General features: G+C 66.9%; 2 protein-coding genes across 5 annotated transcripts; one reads left to right on the top strand and one right to left on the bottom strand.

Annotated features, from left to right (window-relative positions):
- Window positions 1–14,783, top strand: NKAIN4 (sodium/potassium transporting ATPase interacting 4). 2 transcript variants are annotated; one of them, XR_012018854.1, is made up of 7 exons: window positions 1–78; window positions 5,337–5,474; window positions 5,741–5,821; window positions 6,710–6,904; window positions 11,590–12,562; window positions 12,904–12,988; window positions 14,080–14,783. XR_012018854.1 is itself a non-coding variant. In XM_072801709.1 (7 exons), the coding sequence occupies exons 1-7, from the start codon at window positions 25–27 to the stop codon at window positions 14,087–14,089; spliced, it is 624 nt and encodes a 207-aa protein (XP_072657810.1). In that variant the 5' UTR covers window positions 1–24; the 3' UTR covers window positions 14,090–14,783. The 2 variants fall into 2 exon arrangements, 1 of the variants encoding a protein (XP_072657810.1); XM_072801709.1 differs by having other exon boundaries at window positions 11,590–11,650.
- Window positions 14,693–20,407, bottom strand: BIRC7 (baculoviral IAP repeat containing 7). 3 transcript variants are annotated; one of them, XM_072801713.1, is made up of 8 exons: window positions 18,282–20,407; window positions 17,525–17,624; window positions 17,166–17,247; window positions 17,021–17,066; window positions 16,266–16,469; window positions 15,978–16,049; window positions 15,582–15,779; window positions 14,693–14,902 (listed from the first exon to the last, which is right to left on the bottom strand). In XM_072801713.1, exons 1-7 carry the CDS (start codon window positions 18,604–18,606, stop codon window positions 15,586–15,588), a joined length of 1,023 nt encoding a protein of 340 aa, XP_072657814.1. In that variant the 5' UTR covers window positions 18,607–20,407; the 3' UTR covers window positions 14,693–14,902; window positions 15,582–15,585. The 3 variants fall into 3 exon arrangements, with proteins under 3 accessions (XP_072657814.1, XP_072657813.1, XP_072657812.1); XM_072801712.1 differs by lacking the exon at window positions 18,282–20,407 and adding an exon at window positions 17,831–17,954 and having other exon boundaries at window positions 14,693–14,926; window positions 17,021–17,087; XM_072801711.1 differs by lacking the exon at window positions 18,282–20,407 and adding an exon at window positions 17,831–17,954 and having other exon boundaries at window positions 17,021–17,087.
- Window positions 20,408–21,175: the final 768 nt, after the last annotated feature.

Below are 21,175 nucleotides of genomic sequence, written 5' to 3'. Positions count from 1 at the left end.
CGGCGGCCGCGGGGCGCGGGCACCATGGGCTGCTGCTCGGGCCGCTGCGCGCTCCTCTTTCTCTGCTCCTTCCAGCTGGTGAGTGGCGGCTCGTCCTCGGGCCCGCGGGGGATCCGGCCCGTCGGCTCCAGCCTCGGCGGGGCCCCGCGGGCACGTCCGGAGCCAGCCAGTCGGGTGCCCGGGGTGCGTGCGCTCGTGGGCGAGGGCGCAGCGGCGGGCACCGGGCGGGGGACAGGTGCGAGGCGCGGCTGGAAGGGGCGCGCGAGGAGCGAAGGGCTCGGGCCGGGCGTGGACGGTGTGCGCCGGCGCCGTGTGCGGGGGAGGCGCGGGGGCCGGTGTGCGCCGGGGCCGTGTGCGTGTCGTCTGCGCGCTCCTTCCCCAGGGCAGCCTCGGGTGGGGTGTGCCCTGAGGGTGCGGGACTGTGAGGTGCAGTCGGGTGTGCATCTGGGGGCAGGGCCCCCTCGCCCTCCCCAGTCCGGGAGAGATGCGGGGGAGAGAAGAGGGCGCGAGCTGGCGCCCGGACTTGCACTTGGGCCCTTTTGCGTTGCGGATTAACTGGTGCCCTGGACCCAGAGCTTTGTCAGAGAACTTGGGCATCTCCCCGCCAAGCTTCCACTTAGCCGTCGGAGCTCCAGGCCGCCTGGCGGTTCCCACGTTCCCGGAGCCCAGAGGCCCTGGGTGGGGGTGGGGAGTGCTAAGCCGAGGTCTGGCCGCAGGGCTGGGGAGGGGATGCTGGTGGGTCCCTGGGCTCCCATCTTAAAAAGGAAATCCTGCTTTGAGACCAGGCCAGGTGCGCTTCCAGCTCAGCGGGGCAGGGGCCTTTCTCCCTCTGAAGCCTGGAGGCCCAGGGAAGACGAAGTTTTAAGCAGAAGCCCTCCCAGGCCTCTGGCCTCCTGTCCTTCGCTTGCCCTCTGTGTGGGGGTGAGGGTTGCTGTCGGTTGGCAGGGGGCTGAGATACCAGGCTGCTGTGTCCCACGTGGAGGAAGGAGGGAGCTTCCAGGGGTTCCCTGTGGGTGCACACCCAGTGCTTTGGGAGCCTGAGGGGGTGGGGTGAAGGGCAGAATGGAGGAGGTGCAGCGTCTGCAGGGTCTGGCTGCACAGGTGAGGCGGGGAGATAGCTCAGGACTGTGCAGGAGGCTCGGGCTCAAGAGCTCTTCCAGGGGCAACAGGGAGCTCCCGCCACCGTGCAGCGGAGGCGTCCCCGGCTACATTTTGGTAGGAGGCTCCCTCAGTGGAAGCCCCGGGGAGGTGCCTGGGGGTAGGGTGGGGAAGCAGGAAACGGGAAGGGAAGGTCTGAGGGAGAAGGACGCTGAGGAGCCCAGGCTGGTCCGAAGCTCTCCAGCCTGCTGGCGCCTGGAGATCCTAGGGCAGAGTGGCCTTTGGCTGTGGTGGGACTTTGGTTTTCATGTGTTAAGCTTGGTGTGTGGGACGTACTCAGGGTTGACTTGTGACCTGAGGTTCAGGGCCCCAGAAATAGATGTCCCAGGTGAGGGATGTGGCCTCGGGTCTGGAAGGCTCAGGTAGGGTCATGCTGCGTGTTTCACCGCTGCAGCGGACAGTGGACCGTGCGCAGGGGGCACCCCCACAGCCCCTGGAGAAGTTGCTGCGACCAAGGGTGAAGGGTGACCCAGGCAAGTTCCAGAGCCAGGACAGAACTGTGTCCCGACATGGCCAGCGGGGCCCAGCGGAAGAGCAGCAGAGAGCTTTGAAAGGCCTTTTGTCCTGGGCCCCCAGTGCTTCCTCTGCTGGGGGGAGGGGGCGGCAGAAGGGAGAGCTCTGGTCACCGCGTGTAGGGTGGGGGGGCCGTGGGGGAGTCCTGGGACTTTTCTCTTGTTGCCGAGCGTGAGAGTTTTCTCGTTATCAAGCTACTGGACAAAGGCCTGAGCACCTCTTCTGGGAGCCTTGTCCCTGGAGAATAGCGTGAACTTGGCCCGCCCTGAGCCAGCGGAGCGTGCTGTGGGGGTTCCCGGGCTGTGCCACGACGTGGACAAGAGGGAAGCCTGCGCTCAGTAGCCGCTCATGTGGGGTGGGCGGGCCCTGCAGCGAAATCTCTCCCTTTTCCCTGCTCGAGCTCTGCCGGGGCGTGCTAAGCCTTCTGGTGCGTGGCTCAGACACGAAAAGGATGCCCCTGCAGCCCAGCACCTGCGCTGGACACTGTGGCCAAGCTGTAGGGTCCCTGGGGAGCACAGCCGTTAGCGGGACGCTCCTCCAGTCCTGGCATGAGCCTGGACCTCGGAGAACGGTGCCAGCGGCGACATGGTGCCGGGAGTGGGGGGAGGTGACAGGGGAGTCGGGGCCGGCTCATTCCGTCTCCCCTGAGTGCCTGGCACTGGCGGGGGGTGCTGAGGCAGGGCACATACCCCAGCCCCTTGATTAGGGTCATCGGTGCAAAACAGGCGGCCCAGGGCTCACAATGTAACTTCAGTCTGTGTCTAGAACAGGTGGCGCTGGCCAGCTGTGCCCGTGAAGCCTGTGAGGCGCACATGCCTGTGTGCGTGTGGGCGTGTGGGCGTGTGTGCACGTGTGCATTTCTCTTTCTCCTTGCCCTGCAGGGACACCCGTCACCATGTAGGCCTGTCCTGCGTGGGGACCCCCTCCCCCAGAGCTTTGCCCCTCATGCCAATCCCTCCACTCACCCCCACCACCCCCATCTGAGCTGGGCCAGGGCTTCCTCTGCCCTCCTGGGCGGGAACACCCAGCCCCTGACCCCTCAGTGGCTGGGGGTCCGTGGGGCTGTCCTCCGCCGGGTTGGCCAAGAGCTGCCGATCCTCGGCTGTCCCTTCAGGCTGGGCTCTCCTCCTAGGACAGAGGCAGGGGGAGGCAGGATCTCTGCCCTCTGACGCCGGTCTCTTTCTCCCACATCTCTAACTAAGGAACTAATGTCTGGGGGCCTCCTCTGGGCACCGGGACCCACGCTGGGATGGGGCCTCTGCCCCCTGACCAGCAATGAGGCACATTAAGGGCCGGGCAGTGGGCCCTGCACAGAGACAGACCTGTCCCTGCCGCGGGTCAGCTCCACTAGCACCTCAGGGGACCCTGGGGAGTGGGCTGCCTGCAGGGGATGTACCCCAGCCCCTTGATTAGGGTCATCGGTGCAAAAGAGGCGGCCCGGGGTCTTTTGGGTGCAGAGCAGGGGCGTAGGCCTGAGGGACAGAGGAGTTGGCCCCGGGACTTTCCATCACGCACGCACAGCCATGTGCGGGGTCCCCGTGGGGCAGCAGTGACACGTCTGCAGGGCTTGGGTGGCCGGGCCGCGTGAGCCAGGGGCATCCCTGAAACGGGGCCAGAGAAACACGCGTCCCTCAAGGCGGGGGGTGGGGGGCGGTGGTGCCACCCTCTCTGGGACAGAGGCTGCCCTGGCCACAGGCCGGAACGGACTGGAGGGGCTTGATTTCGGCTTGTGCTCGCCTCGGTCTCCGTTCTCTACCGCGATTCATAGCCCTACCGCACGCTTCCTTCCGTGAGGGAGCTCAGGAGCCTCCTCCTGTGGGCTCCTCGCCTTGGAAGAGAACGTGGGTGGGAGGAGGGGCAGAGGGAGAGGGAGAGTCTCCCGCAGACCCCGACGCGGGGCTCCATCCCGGGACCCTGAGATCACTGCCTGAGCTGAAGCCAAGCCCCTGGTCCTCCTGCCGGGCATTGGGAGCAAAGTAGGAAACAGCAGTGAGGGGCTGGGCTGGCCTGGTTCTCCTCGGAGACTGTCCGCCTCTTCGGAGACGATGCCCATCACCGAGCTGCCCGGCCTCGGGGGGCTGGTCTGGAGCAGGCCACCACGCCGGGCCTGCAGGGTGGGGGGCTGTGGCGTGCAGGAAAGCGGCCCAGAGCCTGGCGAGTGCCCGCTGGACGCTTCCTGTGCCCTGCCCTCGGGCCCGCTCCCGCTCCCCACGCCGCACTCCCAGCTGTCTCCTAGGACGGACCCCGGCCTCTGCAGGGCATACTTGGAATGTCCCCCTGCCAGAGACGTCCTGGAAATAGCTGCCACTCCTCTGGGGCCAAACACAGCAGCTGGCAGTGCCCGGGATGCCCCCACAGCAGCTGTTCCTGGGGCCTGGTCAGGCTCCTGCCAGGAGCCAGCGTGGAGGAAGGACCAGGCGCTCCTGCTGGGGTCGGGGCGTCTGTGAGGTCCACGAAGGCCCGCCCCGCTGGGCACTGGGCTCGTCCATCCCTCTCTGCGGTGCATGCCCAGCTTGCTCGCTCATGGTTCCAGCCCGTGGGAGGGACCCGAGGGGGGCTTGCTTGGAGGGGCTTTCCTTCCTCTTCCACCCTTCAGAGTCCTTCCAAGGCTCAACACAGCTGAGGTTGCTCTGGGTTGGGAACCGGTTCTCAGTGCCAGTGGCGCACTGGTGCGTAGTGGGCCCGCGGTGGAATTGTGGAATGCACCCACGAGCTCCGCCAGGGTGCTGTCCCTTCCCTGCCGGTCTCCCTTCAACCCTTGCTGGACTCGCCTTGTCTCGAACATGGACAGGAAGGTGTCAGGTGCAGCGGATTTGGCCCTATTTTCTCCTGGTATGTGCTCCTGGTTTCTGGGGGTGGGCCAGGTCTGCAGAAAGAATGAACGCGTGAGCGCGTGCGTGTGTTCTGGAGTCGAGCTTGAGCTCAGAGCCGGTAGGTTCCCCCACAGACGAAATATCAAGTTCCCGGGGCGCCCAGCTGGCCCAGTCAGTAGAGCGTGTGACTGTTGATCTCAGGGTTGTGAGCCCCACGTTGGGTGTAGAGATTACGGAGGAAGGAAGGAAGGAAGGAAGGAAGGAAGGAAGGAAGGAAGGAAGGAAGGAAGGAAGGAAGAAGGGAGACCTAAAAAAAATCGGGCCCCTACATGTGCCTGATTGCTCTGGTTGGTTCTCGTCGGCCAAGCCTGCGGGCGAGAGGGCAGGAATGTCCTCCAGGTGGAGAAGCTGCTTTGCCGCCACCAGTCCATGGAGGAGGGGGAGCCCAGTAGACGGGGAGGGTGCTGACCTGCAGGCCACAGAGCCCCAGCCCCACCTCCTGCGGAGAGCACCCCAGAGCCCCGTGACTCGGCCTCGTGCGTCCTGCCCCGTGCGTCCTGCCCCGGGGGTTTGTTGTCGGGCCTTGACCCTGTGCGTCAGGAATGCAGCCCTGGTTCCCACTCTCGGGTTGAGGGAATGGAGGATGGAGGGGCCGCTGCTCGCCCACAGAGAGCCTTTCGACCTTTCGAGGTAGAGGGAGCACCCCAAGGTGAGGTCTGAGGGCCGGGCAGACTCACGTGGAGATTTTAGTCGGAAGATCCAAGACGGTGGCAGATGCTGGACGGTGATGATGAGGCAGGAGAGGCCGGCCTCGGGGGTCTGCTGGCCCTCAGGTGCCCACGCTGCTCCTAGGTCACTGCCCTGGAGCGGCAGGTGTTCGACTTCCTGGGCTACCAGTGGGCACCCATCCTGGCCACCTTTGTCCACATCGTCATGGTCATCCTGGGGCTCTTGGGCACCATCCAGTACCGGCCTCGCTACGTTGTGGTGGTGAGTTCATTCTGCTCCCACACCCTTCCCACGGGCAGGTGGGGGGATGACCGGCTGGGGCCTCCAAGGGCCGAGTGTCCCAGAAACCAGCAGAACCCAGGAATCCAGGGCCCGCGGCTGCGCTCCGAGACCTGTCCCTGGGTGGGCTCGGGGGAGCCTCCCTCCAGTGGAGTGTCCTGGCTGCCAGACCCGGGAGCAGACGTCTCCTCCAAGGCGCTACGCGGAAGCAGGTTGCTGAGTTGGCCTCGTCCACCCCGGCTTTCTAGTACGCTGTGTGGGAGGCCGTCTGGGTCACCTGGAACGTCTTCATTATCTGCTTCTACCTGGAAGTGGGTGGACTCTCAAAGGTGAGTAGAGTCAGTCCAGGGGTTGCGGCCAGGCCACAGTGAGCATTGTACGGCCTGCTTGTCACCATGTACCCCCCCCATGGTCTGTTGCGGCTCTGGCCCTGGCACCCAGAACAGCCCTGGCCCACAGGGGTGACTCAGTAAAGGTCTGGGGAGGACTAGTGACCTGGAGAGGGGCGGTGAGCACTGGCAGGCAGGTGGCCTTGGAGGATGGGCCTGGGAACCAGGGTAGCACCTGGAAGGGGAGGCAGGGCTGGGCGCCAGGGGCAGAGGGACCGGGGCTGCAAGGGGGTGCAGCTGGGAACACCTCTCAGGGGCGCCAGGCGGTCCCCTGAGCCACTCTTTCAAATGCTGGTGAAACCCGCTGGTCTCTCCCGGGGAGGAGGGGACACCACACCCAAGCCGTGTTTGGTTAGGAGCATCGGTGCCATCAAATCCTGAGCGGCTGTTGTGGGCACTTTGGAATGTTTTATTTCAGCGTCGCCTGAAGCGCGGAGCCGGGAATGGGGTCGGGCTTGACTCCAGGCGGGCGCGGGGCGGACTGGCCATTGCCTGGTGGGGCCGCATCTGGGGCTGCAGGGGGCGAGACCTCAAGCAGCAGTGATGGCCAAAGACGTGAAAGAGGGGCCCGGAGCACTGTGAGGACACACCCCAGGGTCTGACCTGGGCACGGAGGCCTTCCTGGAGGAGGGGGTGTGAGCAGGCTCCGGGGCCCGGGCAAGCAGAGGGAGGCCTTCTTGCAGGGCAGTGACTGAGAAGGCCTTGGGGTCCCTGCCTCCCCTGGCTGGAGGGCAGGGCGCCCCTCACCCTTGTCGGGGCCCACACTGGACTGTGGTGGGTGGGTGGGCAGTGTCCCTGTGGCTCACCAGGTCCCGCCCTCCTCCCCAGGACAGCGAGCTCCTGACCTTCAACCTTTCCCCGCACCGCTCCTGGTGGCGTGAGCACGGCCCGGGCTGCCTGCACGATGAGCCAGAGGCTGGCCTTGGGCCCCTGGGTGGCCAGGCCTTGGTGGCAGGCGTCGGCTGTGCCCTGGAGCATGGCTACACCGAGGCCCTGCACAGCGCCCTGCAGATCCTCCTGGCGGTGAGCTGGGGCCTGGGGGAGGGACCGGGCAGGGGTTACCCCGTGGCTGGGCCAGGTCTCCGCCTCCCAGGTCTCAGGGGTCCCCGCCCTGCCTGGCAGGTAAGGACTCCCACCCCGCCCCCACCTGTGCACTTGGGCCACAGTAGCCTCGGTGTCCTGCTGTGTAGAGGGGGCTCGAGCCGGCTCCAGCCCCGGGGTGCGCATGAGGAGCCCGAGGCTCTGCTGATGCTGTGGGGCAGGGGCTGGGGGACAGAAGGAAGGCAGCCCAGAGGCGGGTGGGCAGGGCACAGCCCAGAGCCCCACCACGGCCTCCTCCGAGCAGTGTCCCCCGAGGCTTGTGGTCCCGTGAGCAAGGCCACAGGGCCCCGGCACACCTGAATTTCAGATAAAGGACCAGCGTTAGCGCAGGGTCCCTGCGGCATTTGCGACGCGCTTCTGCCCAGAAACGCTTCCTGTGCGTCCAGACCTCCGCTTTCCGCGCGGCCGTGGACTTGTCCTGCGAGCCCAGGGGAGAGGAGCGATCTGCCGTCGGGCCTGTCTGCAGGCCCCGGGGGCTGCCCTGCACGGGCTGTGGGAGCTGTTCTCCCGGGGACCCACCCGGGGAACCCCGCGGGGACCCAGGATGCTGCCGGCACTGGCTCGGGGAAGCCTGTGAGCCGCTGTGAGCCAACGGTTAGCTTCCTGCGCCCCTGCTCCCTGCCCCGACTCCCACGGGGGCTCTGGGGCCCGATGGGTGGCCAGGAGGGCGGGGGATTGAACCAACAACTGTGTGGGACGGCGGGGGCGAGGGGTGCGCTCTGCTGGGCCCCCCCAGCTCGCAGCTGGACAGGCTCCGCTGTCCGCACTCAGCTCGGAAGCGACTTCCACCCACGTTCACCAAGCCTGTTCTAGGCGGAGAGTGAAACCCGCGGGAGAGCGGTGCCCAGGCCTTGGCGGGTGGGGGCGGCCGTGGGGGGACGCGGGGTGCTGACACATGGTGCGGTTGGCATCACTCACTCGCTCTCCTGTGCCTGCCTTGTGTCCCCAGAGTGTGGACGGGAAAACCAAAGCCCAGGGAGGGAGGCCCACGGAGCCGCAGAGCTGGTGGGCAGCCGTAGCAGCTACATAATATCCTAAAATGTCCCCGCTTGAAACAGTAAAGCTTTGTGCAGGGTGGCAGCGTGGGGGGCTTAGATGGCTGGTTCCGGCTTGAGGTCATGCACGAAGCTACAGTCGGGCCCGACTGGGGCTCCGGGGCCCTGAGGGCCGGTCCGGGCTGCAGGTGCTGCTTCCAAGGAGGCCCCTCCCGTGGTCCTCGCCACATGGACTCTCCCCAGGGCTGCTTGGGTGACCTCACCGCAGGGCAGCTGGTCCTGCAGGGCCAGCAGGTGGGAGGCAGGGGGGCACCCTGCCTTGGACATCACACTTGGTCATTCCTGGAGACTCTCAGCGTTTGCCCAGGTCAAGCCCTAGTCAGGGTGGGAGACGGCCCCCCGGGGCGTGGGGTCAAGGGGAGGCCCCCCAGGACCGCCCGGAGGCTTCTGCAGGGGCACAGGCTCTCCCCGCTGTTGGTCTTTTGCGATGACCAGGCAGGTGGGGCCCAGGTTCCCATCGTCCACCAAGGCCCACCGTCTCTGGACCTGAGCCCTCGGGAGACCCTTCCTCCCCACTGGAGGGGGCTGGCCTGCAGGCTCCCGACCGCCCGCTGCACGCAGCGCGGTCAGCATGAACGTGTCTGGCGGATAATGTGCTTATAGGACGGAGGTTCTGCACCCCGCTGCTGACGCTGGCAAACAGATTCCAGATCTAGGGCCATCCATGGCATGGGGCATCCGCGGCTGCCCACGGCCGACCACGGCATGAGAAACCACAGCAGTTCAGGCGGCCTGCACGCTTCCAGGGTCCCTCCTCTCCAGGGCTACGGACAGTCGGACTTTGGCGCACTTGGGGTGCTGCCCCCATAGCCGGGAGTCAGGGCTGCCCTTCCCTCGGGTCTGAGGACCTAATCCTCCACAGCTCACGACGCAAAATGGGGGCCACAGGCGGTGGGTGCCTTCCTTGAAAGGAGAGAGAACCCACTTGCCGAGGAGACCCCTCGGTGCTTCTGAAGGCATCTACAGAATGTGTAAAAAATGCAACGAAAAGGAAACTGCAAAGGAACAAATTCTTGGTGGGAGTTTCCGACACGCGGCGGCTGGTTCTGGTGCCGGAGGGGCGCCCCCGGTGTGGAAGGGAGAGGCGGAGCCCCTGGGTTGCCGTCCTCCTTCACCCCCAGGGATGGACATTTCGATCACGAAATGCGCGTCTCTGAATACCCGCCAGCGGGCACCTGCTTTGCCTCCCAGGAGCCCACCCTCTGCTGCTTGTTCTGGGGGCTTGGACGGGCTTAGCGGGCCCTGCAGCCCCGCTGGCGAGGAGAGAACCAGCCGAAGGAGGCAGGGCCGCATGGCTGGTGGGGCGGGGTCTGCAGATCCTGTGGGCCTCTGGGAGCTTCAGGGGGGAGCTGGGGGGAGCCCAGAGGGCCCGTGAGAGGTGGAAGGAGGGGTGAGGCCGTGGGGCGGCCCCCACCCCAGGACCCAGTGGAGAAGGAGCAGTGGGGCGGGGTCAGCACCACGGCCAGCTCAGGGCCCGGCCCCACCCCGCCCCAGGAGGCCCACCGGGGACCACCGAGGACCACTGGGGACCACTGGGGCCACCGGGGGGGGGGCAATAGCACAGCAGTGCCCGTCCAGAGGACTGGCCCAGGCTTGCCTTTCCTTCGGGAGGAGGGGTCGGCATAGAGGAGGCCCACCACCTGCTCCCTGGAGGATAGGGGCTTTCAGAGCAGGGCGCAGCACCCTGTGGTCTGTCCCCCGCCACTGGGCCTGATCTGTGGGTGAAGGAACCAAGCCCCAGAGCTTAAGTGAAGGCCTCGGGTCTCCCCGTTGCCGGTGGAGGGCCAGCCACGCCAGGAAGGCTGCTGGGAGCACTCTCCTCCCCAAGGCCCCTCGCTTCCAAGACCACGCTGCTGGCCACCGTCCTACCCCCGTCCCATGTCTCACCCCATCCTGGCCTGTGCTTGCCTCAGGGACGGACCCCACCACTGTCGCTCAGAAGAGCTGCTGTAGCTTCTCCAGAGCAGGTGCCGCTGTGAGGCATCTTTTCTGTTTGTCCCCTGACCCATCAGGGTCCAGCAAGACAGAGATGGTGCACTTAGGTTAAATCCTGGGGGCCGTGGGGTGGCCGTTCCAAGTGGGTGCCCTGCCGGGGACCACACGGTATCCCGTTCCCTGGGTGTAGCCACTGAGCTGCTGCCCTCCCCCACCCCCACCCTCGGCCTGCAGGGGTGTGGGGAGGAGTTACCCCAGGCAGAGTTCTTCCTCCCGCCCCTGGGGGGACAGCCCTGCAGAGGGGGATACATGCTCTGTTTCCCTCCTTCCCATCTCCTGCTGGGCTCCCCACCGGCAACCCGAGCAGGAGGGTGCTGGAGTCTGGACACCATCCACACTGCAAGGGGTGGAGAATGTGGAGGAGGGTCATGCGGGGCCCCTCCAAGCCCCGCCATCAGATTCTTGCTCCAAGCTGCGTCCGTGGGGTTGAGGCCATGGCTGCCTACAGGAGATGCTCAAAGAGCACCTGGTCCTGAGGACGCAGGTCTGACCTACGGAGCCCGGAGGCCGGAGAGCGTGGTCTCCCCATCCTCACCGCCTCCCAGGTTCCCAGCATCTGTAGAGGCTGACTTTGCTTCCGTGTGCAAAGCCTCCTGATGAGCTGTGGCTGCCGGCCCCTCCCGAGACCCCGGGAGCACACAGAGCTGAGGGCCTTTCCCGGGAATCTGTGCTGCCCTGTGCCGCCCAGATGTGCTTCGCTGCCAAGTTACAAACTAGCAGTTCTGCTCAGGGACCGCTCTGGCTCTGTGGTCTGGCTGGGAGTCGGGGCTGTTCTCATTCAGGGATGGGGCAGCTCCCCCATGGCATTGAATGCCGCCCTCAGGAGGTGCTCATCCTCAGTTGGCACTGCCTGGGCCGCGTGAGTGCGGAGAGACTGGGCCACGGGCAGCGCCAGCCCTCACGTCTCAGCTGGAGCCCTTTGTCCCACCATGGCCCTGGTGCGTGGCTGTCCCTGGGCACTTAATGGCAGCCTGCCCTCTCCCCTGAAGCTGAGCGGCCTCCTGTGAGCCTGGCGGGGAGCCTCTGCCCAGCCAGGCCCCTGGCTCCCAGGGCGGCGGCCAGCCCCGTCCGCTCTGCTCTCTGGCTGGGTCCTTGGCACTTGCAGCCGAACCATCCAGCGAGGCTGGCTCCAGCTTCTCCAGCCGGGGCTGCCATCCTAAATCTCCCCAAGGAGGAGAGACCCGGTGGTGGGCTGGTTAACAAGAGGCCCCGGGGGACGTGGTTTGGCTGGACCTGGAGGGGGTTCAGCCTGGGGGTCCCTCGGGCTGAGGGCTTCTCTCTGCATCTCACCCTCCCCTTAAAGCAGGGACTCGGTCATCTTCCCGACTCACTGGTCCATTGGCCAGCCCTTCCGCCTCTCACCCCTCACCCCCGGGGGCCGGGCCAGCCCCACGGAGGAAGCCAGACGCTGTCTGGAACCTCGAAGCTAAAAACGTCACACGAGATCCACTCTCCTTGTTCATTTTACAGACAAGGAAACCGAGGCCGAGGAGGGGCCGTGGCCCACGGGCCTCAAGCTTGCCTGGGTCCTCATCCCGACCTCTCGGTGTCTTTCAGCTCGTGGGCTTCGTCTGTGCCTGCTGTGTGGTCAGCGTTTTCACCGAGGAGGAGGACAGCTGTGAGTGTGCGGCTGCCTGTGAGCGCCCGGCCTGGACGCTCCAGGCAGAGACGGAGGGACAGGGAAGCAGAGGGCTGGCGGGGGTGACTCTGCGTCCTCCCGACCTGTCATTGGCAAAGCCTGAGACCTCGCCTCTTGGGTCCCCATGCCCTTGGGGTCCTTGCCTGAGCAGAGGGCTGGATGGGCCCAGCCACCTGAGAAGAGATGAGGAGGGGACGCGGGCTGTGGCACCAGGGGTCGTCTGGCCCCCAAGCCCCCAGGCTCGAGGGCTCCCGTGCTGCAGGGCTGGCCCCTCACAGCAGCTGCGGGTGCAAGGCTGAGCCCTCAGACCTCCAGAGGGATGGGCGCCTCTGCCTCCTGGCAGCTGAGGACCAGGCCCTACTGGCTGTGGTGTCCCCATCTCTGGACCCATCTGAGCGGCATCTTTGTTTTCTGCTCCCAGAGGTGGGTCCCCTTGACCTTCCTCTGTTTTGCAACGTCAATGTTGAGACGCCTCGCCGGCCCTGGCTGCCCCTGGCTCCGACGTGCTTTCCTGGGAAGACCCTGCAGAGGACAAGGCTGGGTGGGTGGGGACTGGGTGCATGCACCTAGGGGGCCACGGCTCCAGTGGACAGAGCTCCCCCTGGGGTCAGAATGGGGATTCAGAGCCTCTGTCCCCGGGAATCAGGTGGCTGTGGGGTTGGGAGTGCACGTGTCCGAATGGCACGCTGTCCTCGGCCCCCAGGCGCCCCGGCTCCTGTGCCGCATGACCCCGACACCGTCTCCCAGACCGCTGTGGCTGGGAGAGAACGAAGCGGAGCTCACCTGCTGGTGAGGATGTTTTAGGAGGGGAGCCAGCCCGGGGGTTGGAGATGCGTTGCTCTGCCCAGCAAGCCCTGCTACCCACTGGCCGTGCAGACACACGGGGGGCAGGTGATTGAGGTTCGTGGATGTGGGGGGCCAGGGGTTGGGTCACAGTGAAGCTCCCTGCAGCTCTGAGGATCCAGGCTGTCCGGGCGTGCTCTGTCCCCCCAGGCCACCCCCCGCCCCACCGCTGAGCTCGTCGGTGTCCACCGGGGAGTCCCACTGTTCGTGCCCTGGAGGGACACGGCCAGCTCTGACCTGGGCCTGGGCTGGTGCCTGCCCTCCCCAGGCCCTCAGGCTCGCGCCGGCCTCTGCCATCACCGCACCAGCGCTCGGGCTTCGGCGTGTGCTCATCTGCCCTCGTTTCCATTGTTTGGGTTTTGTTTTATTTGGGTCTCGATTTCTTTCAGTTGATTTCATTGGTGGATTTGACCCATTTCCTCGCTACCACGTCAGTGAAAAGCCTTCCAACCTCTTGCTCAAGCAGGTGTACGTGTAAGTATGGCCAGCAGAGCGTGCCCCGGCTCAGCCTCGCCAGTCGGATTAGCTTCTCTCCCTGTGGAGGCCTCACCAGGCAGCCATCTGTCCGTCCGTCCGTCCACCCGCATCTGTTCGTCCACCCATTCCTTCCTTCTCCAAGATCAGCTCCGTGCGGGCTCTGGGCTTGGCCCCCACCCCCTGGAGCTCCATGCCCAGCAGTATATGGAGTCGGGTCTAAGACAGTTTTGTTCTGGGGGCTGAGGGGGCATGGGGAGGCCACCTCCCAGGAGGGCGGCGTGGCTGTTTTTAGGGGCCTCACTGTGCCAGGAAATTTGGGGTGTTGGCTTCCTATCTTTGGAAAAATCAGACTTTTCTCTTAAAAAGCAGTATCCACGACCCCAGGCTCAGGGTGACAGTGCCTGGGCTGCCAGCCCACCTCTCAAGCAGCCAGCTTTGCCAGGTCCCACACCTAAGCCTGAAGTCTGGGGGGCCCCAGAGGCAGCTGGTGGTCCTCCTCCCGGTAGAGCTGCGCTTCCTTCATCCCACCCAGGCCGTCAGACAGGATCCTGCCCCCGGGCCACACCCATGGCATCCCCTGGGGACCCTGGCCCTCTTGGCAGCCACACCTTTTCCACCCCATAAGAGAAGGCCCACCTCAGCCTAGGGCCGTCTGGGGGAGCAAGCCTGTCCGTCCCGTGACCAGAGGGTGCTCACTCGGGCCCTGCGCCAGGGCGGGGGGTGAGAGCCGACCACCCGGAGCACCACCCAGAGCACGTGCCTCTGAAGGAGTTGGCCAGGCTGGAAGGGCCTCTGGGGGTCTCCCTCCAGCCCTTGGAGCTTGGGTGGCCAGAAGGACCACGGTGGGCCCCTCACCGCCCCCAGCTGCCGGCCCAACGCCTGGGGAGGTGTCTGCAGACACGGGGCTGCGCCGCCCGGAAGCCCTCCCCGCCGCCCACGGGGATGCTGCCCCTTTTGCATCCGGAGCTCTCTGAGGCGAGGGCATGGCAGCTCCTGTCGACTGCTGCTGGGCCTCCCCCCACCCCGCCCCACCAAGGGCTGCTCCCCAGGGGTGCCCTGACCTCTGCCTGCCCCCACCTTCCCCGCAGGCCTGCGTAAGGGAAGAAGCGCCAGTCAGTCCCGCCTGCGCGGCCCCAGATGACCATGACCAGCGAGCCTCCCTGCCCTCGGGGCGTCCCAGGCTGGAGATGCTGCAACTTCTCTCTCTCCCTCACACACACACACACACACACAAAAGAGGAAGGGAAAGAACAGACTGATCTCTGTCACCCGCAGCCGGCCTGGGACTGCTGCACACCCGCTGCTGGGGGAGGGTCATTGAGATGGGAAAGTGTGAGCTCACCACGAGGGGCGTGTAAACCCACGGTGACAACCCGGCCCCTGAGCAGCACCTGCCACCGGGAGGGGTCTCCGGGCAAGTCCCCGCCCACCCAGCGCCCTGCTGACGGAGCCCCTGGCAGCTCCTGGTCCTGAGTCAGGGGCGCTGTTGTTCACCGAAGGGATTTAAGCCCCGCGAACCACCCCCCACACCAGTGGAAAGTAGAAGGACGCTGCCCCCTGGGCCTCCTTCCTGAGAGGCGGGGGTTTGCTGGGGAGTCCGAGCCCAGTCCCAGAAGGCCTGAGGCTAGGTGGGCGGGGGGGGCAGGTGGGGAGCGGCGGCTCTGCTGCCCTGGGGTGAGCCGGCCGCCCATCCTGGCACAGAGGCTGCTGGGCACCGTCCAGGGAAAGCCCAGCACTTTATTGTGAATCTCCAAAAGCACTCAAGCGTCAGTAAAAGCGCCTTTACACCCGCTTCCTTCCACCATGCGCCGTGTCTGGGCACTTGGGACGGCCGGTTCGGGGGCCTGCGCGTGGCCGCAGGGACAGGCTGAGATGGATGGGCGCCCGCGTGACAGCCAGCACTGGAAGCGCCTGGGGGAGGGAGGGATGAGCAGGCTGCTCCCAGTGGGCTTGTCCACCGGCCAGGGACCTCAGCCTGCAGGGAGTCCCCCACCCCCGCCCCGGCCACTTGACCCCCCGGGAGATTCTCAGAGAGATGGTGGGGCACAGAATCCTTTGACAGCCAGGAGGAGGTTCCCGCCATCCGCAAAAATCTAAGTTCACGCTCCCCTCCCTCACCCGCCTGGCCCTGGCTGCCAGGCCAAGGTCCGGCCCAGGCCGGTCCTCATAACAACGCACCTCCGGAGCCATCCTGCCCTGGGCCTGGCTGCAGCCCACGCACCCGGCCGGACAGGGGGCACTATCCCCCCCCATCACTGGGGAAATCAGGGCAGAGATGGCCCCGGTGGGTTAAGGTGCCCGAGCAGAGTGGTAGTGGCCACCAGGGCACAGCGTTGGGAAGGACCCAGAGCCAGTATCTAAGCGTCCAGGGAAGGTAATGGGGTTGATTAGCAACGTCTGCCGGGACCAGGGAGGTGGAGAAGTCAGAAATGCCGCGTCCCGCCGGCCCTGCAGCGCCAGGCAGCCCCCCGGTAAGATGCGGTGACCTGGGCTCACAGCCAGGGCCGTCCTGAGGTCCCTGAGGCCCGGGTGGAGGTTGCCCAGGCCAGGCCAGGCTGGGACATGCCTGTGGGTAGCTCCGAGCACTCACCTGGCTAGGGCAGGAAGGTACGCACACAGCTGCGGATGGGGGCTCTGCAGACGGGGCACAGCTGCAGGGCTGGCGCGCACTCGGCACAGACCAAGTGGCCGCAGGGCACGAAGACGGTGCACACGGTGCGGTCCAGGCACACCTTGCAGACGCGCTCCTCCCGCAGGCGCTGCAGCTGCTCCTCTGCATCCCGGGCTCCTGGGGGTTCAAGAACCCAGCAGCACCCTCTGGGCCTGGGCTCCACCCCCTTGCCTGGACACACGTCCCCCACCACCCCCCGGACCTCCACCTTGTGTACTGGGCTAATGGAAGAGGAGGAGGGCTGGGGCCAGGCCAGGAGCGCCCCCCCAGGATCCGGGGGAGCCGGCCCTGCCCCCGAGTGGGTCCCGCCCTCACCTGGCTCCCTGGCCCCTTCGGACTGGACCTCTCTTCTGGGCGTGGGCAGCTCAGGACTCATGTGGACAGGAGCTGTAGGTGGTGAGAACAGACCAGAGGCCCCAGGGGAAGTGAAACCCCACCCAGAGGGGGCCGCAGGCGGGGTCCCCTCCCGCCCCTCCCACAGCATGCCTGAACCCCCGAGCCCGCTTCCCCGGGACATGCCCCTGCGGCCCCTGAGCAGTGGCCGTGGGAGCTGTGTGCCGGGCACTGGGGGGCAGCGAGGGAGGGCCGGGGGCAGGGGCGCACCTCTGGCCTCCGCGGGGCAGCCCCTGTCCTCTTCCTGGAGCAGGTCAGCCACCAGCTGGGACGCGGATACACTGGCCGGCACCGCCCAGCGGTACTTCTGCTGCACCAGCTGCTGCACCTGACTCCGCCCGAAGCCCATGCGGAGCGCAGCCCGCACCGCCGGGCACTGGCTCCACGCGGACCACTCCTGGCTGCCCCTGGCATCTGCAAGGCAGGGTGAGGGGCGGCCGGCTGGTCCCTGTGGCCCGCCACCAGGGCCACCTCCACACGGGGGCCTCCGCGGCCACTCGGCGGCGCTCCCGTGAGGGCTGTCCCCCGAGCCTTTGTTCAGGGGTATCAACAACAGCAAAGTGAGCAGAGCCTCATCAGCAAGGCCCTGGAGACGGCCCCCCACCGGGTGCCCGGCGCTGCTCACGTAGACCCGGCTTAGTTCTAAACGGGGTTGGCACCATCGGCTTTCGGGGCTGGGGAGCAGATGTCCCTCGCCACGCAGTTACAAGAGCCAGGGTCTGAACCCGAACCTGACCGCCCTCAGTGCTGGGCACGGGGTCAGGCGGCACCTCTCCTCTTCGTGCTTCCACTGCCAGCCCTGGGATTGGCGACGCCCACGGTGGCCTCCTCGGAGGTAGCAGGGGACTGCTTTGGCCTCCCCTGAGCACCAGACCCACCGCAGCCCCCTGGGCCCCAAAGCAAGCCCACCCTCACACCTGACCCCACTGTCCCTATCCCAGGACACGTCACGCATCACAGCTCACCTGACGGGGTGGCAGGGGCCGTGTCTTCTGGTTCTTCTGATGGGTCCTGAAAGGAGCCAGAGGACATCTGTGCCCTGAGTAGACACAGGAGTAGGGGAGGGGGGACCCGCCCGGCCCGAGCCCTGCGGAGAGAGGCAGGACTCACCCAGGAGCCCAGCAGGTGGCAACAAGCCTCCTGGACGCTGCAGACGAAGTCCCGTCCCTTTGTCTGGAGCAGGAATTCGCACCTGGAGAAAGCCAGGGGCGGGGGGCGGTGAGGGGGGAGGCGTCAGGGCAGTGGGCCCGGGCTGCTTTGTGCCCGCGCAGTGCCCCGCAGAGGGCAGCCGGGGCAGCGACGTCAGCACCTGCTGGGGGCCATCCTGGAGACAGCCTCTGCCGAGCATCGAGCATCGGGAAGAGACAGGGAGGAGGCTGTTCCCAGAGGGGCCCCATCCCCAGGAACCACCCCCCGGGAGAGGGAAGCTGGCCGTGCCCAGCGCCAGGAGCGGCCTGCGGGGTCTTTACCTGGGGAACCACTTGGCGTGCTCCGTCCAGGGGTCATCCCCTTGCTCCCAGCTCTGCAGACCCCCGTAGCAGAAGAAGCACCTCACTTTGTCTTGCTGGCCTAGGTGGAGCGTGGACGCTGGCCTTGCCCACGCCCAGCCTCCTGGCACCCACCCACTGGGCCAGGCGTGCCCCCGAGGCTGGTTGTGGGGCCCCCTGGTCTCTGCCCCCTTTGCCCTGTATTCTCCTTGGATCTCACAGAAACCCCACTTTCTCCAGGTGAAGTGGGGAGCGTGGAGCCCGGGGAGTGGCGCATGGTTCACTCACAGGAAGGCAGGCGGACAGTTAGGGGTGGGGGCCTGGAGCCCCGAACATTCTGTCCCCAGGATGGATTCCCAGTGATGGAGACGGGTGCCTGCCGGGCTCCTGCCTCCATCGGGACGCGGCGCCTCCCGTCTCTGTCCCCGTAGCCCTCACCCCGGCCTCGCCCTGAGCCTTCAACAGAGGCTGCAGGTCGGGGCTGCTCCAGTAGACCCCGAGAGCCTGTCCTCGGGCCCCGGGGACCCCGTGGGCGCCCGCGCACCCCCCCTTCCCCTGTCACTTGCCACTGTCTGAGGCGCCCGAGGAGGTGGCGGGAGACAGGCCCGGGAAGGCTGCAAGACCCCTGCCCCCGCCCCCTCACGTGGGGCCAGACCCGCCGTGTGGGGTGCAGGGGCTCCCGGGGGCTGCAGAGCTCCATCCAGAAGCCCCCTGAGCGGCGCCAGGCCCCCGAACTCACCCGTGTGGAAGAAGCCCGCCGCGGCCAGCAGCTCAGGCTGCACCACGGCGGTCAGCGGCCAGGCGGAGAAGGAGGCCAGCCGCAGCTGCTCCGAGCCCATCCCGGGGAAGGCTGGCCTCGGGGGGCCAGCCCGGGGCTCCCCTGCCTCCTCCTCCTCTGCGAGGGGGCGCAGCTGGCCCAGGATCTGCCCGTCCACCCGGTCCCGGCCTCCCCAGCACCGGGCGCAGCGGCCATCCCGGCCCTCGGTGTGGCCACACGGAGAGAGGCGTCCGCGGCCCAGCTCGGGGCCACGGCACCAGCACTTGGCCCTGTCCTCGGGCCCCATGGAGCCCACACCGGCCCTGGCCAGGCCCGCGGCAGTGACGGGACCCACGGGAGCCAGTCCTAGAATGTGCCCAGCCGGCCCGCCTCACGCCTCCTGACTCCTGGGCCCTGCCTGGGGACGGCAGTGGCCGTTGCCTCCCGCAGCTGGCACAGTCCTGCCCCCGATGCCCCAGGTGGGGGAGCGGCCGGGGGGCCCACTGCCTTCTGGAAGGGGCCAGCGTGGCAGCCAGCATCACGCGCTCTCAGCAGCAGGGCTGTGTCATGGGGCTCCCAGGCAGGGGCCGCGGTGCTGTGAGCCTTGCTTCACGCACAGGCTGCACAGGGGTGGGGGGTGACTCTCGGTGACTCTCAGGAAGGAGAGGGCGGGGCGGGAGCCCGGACACCCCTCCCGAGGCAGCAGGGGCTAGCGTAGGGGGAGGGGGAGAAGGGGCAGGCCATGCCGTGGGTCAGCTCCGCGTTCCAGATGCCAGTGCCAGCCCCTGAGGGCAGAAGGTTCCAGGGGCTCTGACCTGTGCAGCTATGCCCTCCAGGGAGGAGGGCAGCCCCTCCCACAGGGACGACACTGGGCTCCCATGGACGGGGACACCTAGGGAGGGGCAGGCCCCTGGGGCACGTTACCTGCCATCCTGCTCTGAAGCCTGAGCAGAAGGGGGCGTGAGACACGCGTGTGGCTGCTGGGCCGGAGCAGGAGGACCTCCGCGGGTCGCTGTGCAGCTCTGGGCCATAAGCCATGGAGATCAGGGACACCTGGGCTTGTGCCCCTGCTCTGGGGAAGGGGCTGGGCTCGCCTCTGTGACCTCTGTGACCTCCCTGCCCAGCTGGGACGAGGCTGGAGGTGAAGCCACACAGCACAGGCTCAGTTTCCCCATTGGAATTAGAGCCCCCGCGGCCCAGTGACCCAGACAGCAGGGACCTTTGGGGAGGGGTCACAATTCCCACTGCCCGTGCCGGCTGCATCGGGCCAGTCCCGCTGCTGGGCCGACCAGACCAGCCAGCCCACTGCCCGGCCCGGGGCCCCCTGCTCTGCCGCAGAACCGGCCCGCCTCCCCGGGCCTGGCTGGGGCACCCGCCCTGCTGGGTAGGCCTGGGGTGGCCCCACTGCCGGCCAGGGGTCCCAGGCTCCAATACCGCACTCGCCCAGGCCCAGATCAGAACCGCTGGCCACGTGGGACCACGTGGGACACGCTCAGAGCTAGTCATGCCACGCGGTCTCCACCAGCCGCTCAAGCCCAGGGCCCCGGGTGCCCCCACCCCAACAGTTAGGGAACGTAAGAGGATGGCTGCACCCCGGGGAGCTGCAGCGCCCAGGTGGGCAGAGCAGGCTCTGATGCAGATGGAGGGACAGAAAGGCTGGATGGGGGGTGGGGGCCGTGTGCCTGCCCCCCACCCCGGCCCTGCGGCCCCAAGCTACTGCCTGCTTCCCGGAGCCAACCTGGCCCTTCTGCCCGCCCAGGCCCTAAGCACTCTCTCATCCCTAACACGCTTTCCCTGGCAGCGCCCAGCTGGTGTCAGCACGTCCGCCCACAGTGCAGCAGCGCTTGCAAAACAACTGTGTGAACAAAGTGAGGAGGGGCACCCGGGGGCTCAGCGGTGAAGCGTCTGCCCTCGGCTCAGGTCATGATCCCGGGGTCCTGGGGTCGAGCCCCATGTCGGGCGCCCTGCTCCGCGGAGTGTCTGCTGCCCCTGCCTCTGCCCCTCCCCTACTCATGCTCACTCTCTCTCTCCCTCAAATGAATAAATACATTAAAAAAAAAGAGTAAAATGAGGAACCAGGCCCTGCTGACAGGTGGTAGGGGCTGTAGGGGCTGATCGGGGGCAGGGGGGACTAATGGGGGGCCGGGGGTGCTGACAGTGAGGAGGGAGGGCAGGATGGGGGCGCAGAAGGGGCTGACGGGGGTGCTGACGGTCGGGGATAGGGCTGCCGGCAGGGAGGGCCATGCCCCAGGGGGGGTCACAGAGGATTGTGAGGAGGCGGAGGGGTCTGGGGTGTAACCCAGGTTAGACCTGGCCAGGTGCCCGTCCCAGGTGCCCTCACTCCCTTCCAAGTAGGGGTGCGTGAACTGGGCCTTGGACCTAGCCCGGGCTCCTATATGCCAGCCTATGCCCCCGTGCCAGGGGGTGGGCGCTGGCCCCTCGCCCTTGAGGAAACCCATCACTGTCCTGGCTACACCCGCTGCTCAGCCCCGATGCTGCCAGTGTCCCAGAGTCCCCGAAACCTTCTCCTACCAGAGGCCCAAAGCCACCGGGTTCCCTGCAGGAGATCCCGGGAAAGGGTGTGGCTGGAAACCAGGCAGCAGTGACCAGGGCAGCAGCACCCCCTTCTCTGCGCACCCCATGCCCGCTCCCAAGGGCAGGGTGCCCAGTGGACAGTGGAGAGAGGGACAGGGGGACACCTCGGGGGCAGGGGGGCTGGGCCCATGGGCTGGTCCCAGGATGTCTAGGCCCTTGTCCCCGTCTGTGCCCCACTGCCCAGAATACAGAAGGGTCCTTACCTTTGGCCCCTTCAGCAAACCCCAAGGGCACCTGCCCCAGGGTCCGTATGGGAGGTTTCCTCAGGGGCAACCCCCCTG

This window comes from Canis lupus, chromosome 26, assembly GCF_048164855.1.
Source record: "Canis lupus baileyi chromosome 26, mCanLup2.hap1, whole genome shotgun sequence".
NCBI lineage: Eukaryota > Metazoa > Chordata > Mammalia > Carnivora > Canidae > Canis > Canis lupus.
The sequence above is the reverse complement of the archived record's forward strand: the minus strand, read 5'-3'. Positions and strand labels throughout refer to the sequence as shown.

What these genes read in the sequence shown, in the direction of transcription:
- NKAIN4 (XM_072801709.1), top strand. Translation starts at nt 25, where the DNA reads ATGGGCTGCTGCTCGGGCCGCTGCGCGCTCCTCTTTCTCTGCTCCTTC. An exon ending in GGCCTCGCTACGTTGTGGTG is followed by an intron (nt 5,475 to 5,740) that starts GTGAGTTCATTC and finishes CCGGCTTTCTAG; the next exon opens with TACGCTGTGTGGGAGGCCGT. An exon ending in CACCGAGGAGGAGGACAGCT is followed by an intron (nt 11,651 to 12,903) that starts GTGAGTGTGCGG and finishes GATTTCTTTCAG; the next exon opens with TTGATTTCATTGGTGGATTT.
- BIRC7 (XM_072801713.1), bottom strand. Translation starts at nt 18,606, where the DNA reads ATGGGGCCCGAGGACAGGGCCAAGTGCTGGTGCCGTGGCCCCGAGCTG. An exon ending in CACGCCAAGTGGTTCCCCAG is followed by an intron (nt 17,248 to 17,524) that starts GTAAAGACCCCG and finishes GGCTTTCTCCAG; the next exon opens with GTGCGAATTCCTGCTCCAGA. An exon ending in CGAAGGGGCCAGGGAGCCAG is followed by an intron (nt 15,780 to 15,977) that starts GTGAGGGCGGGA and finishes TTGAACCCCCAG; the next exon opens with GAGCCCGGGATGCAGAGGAG.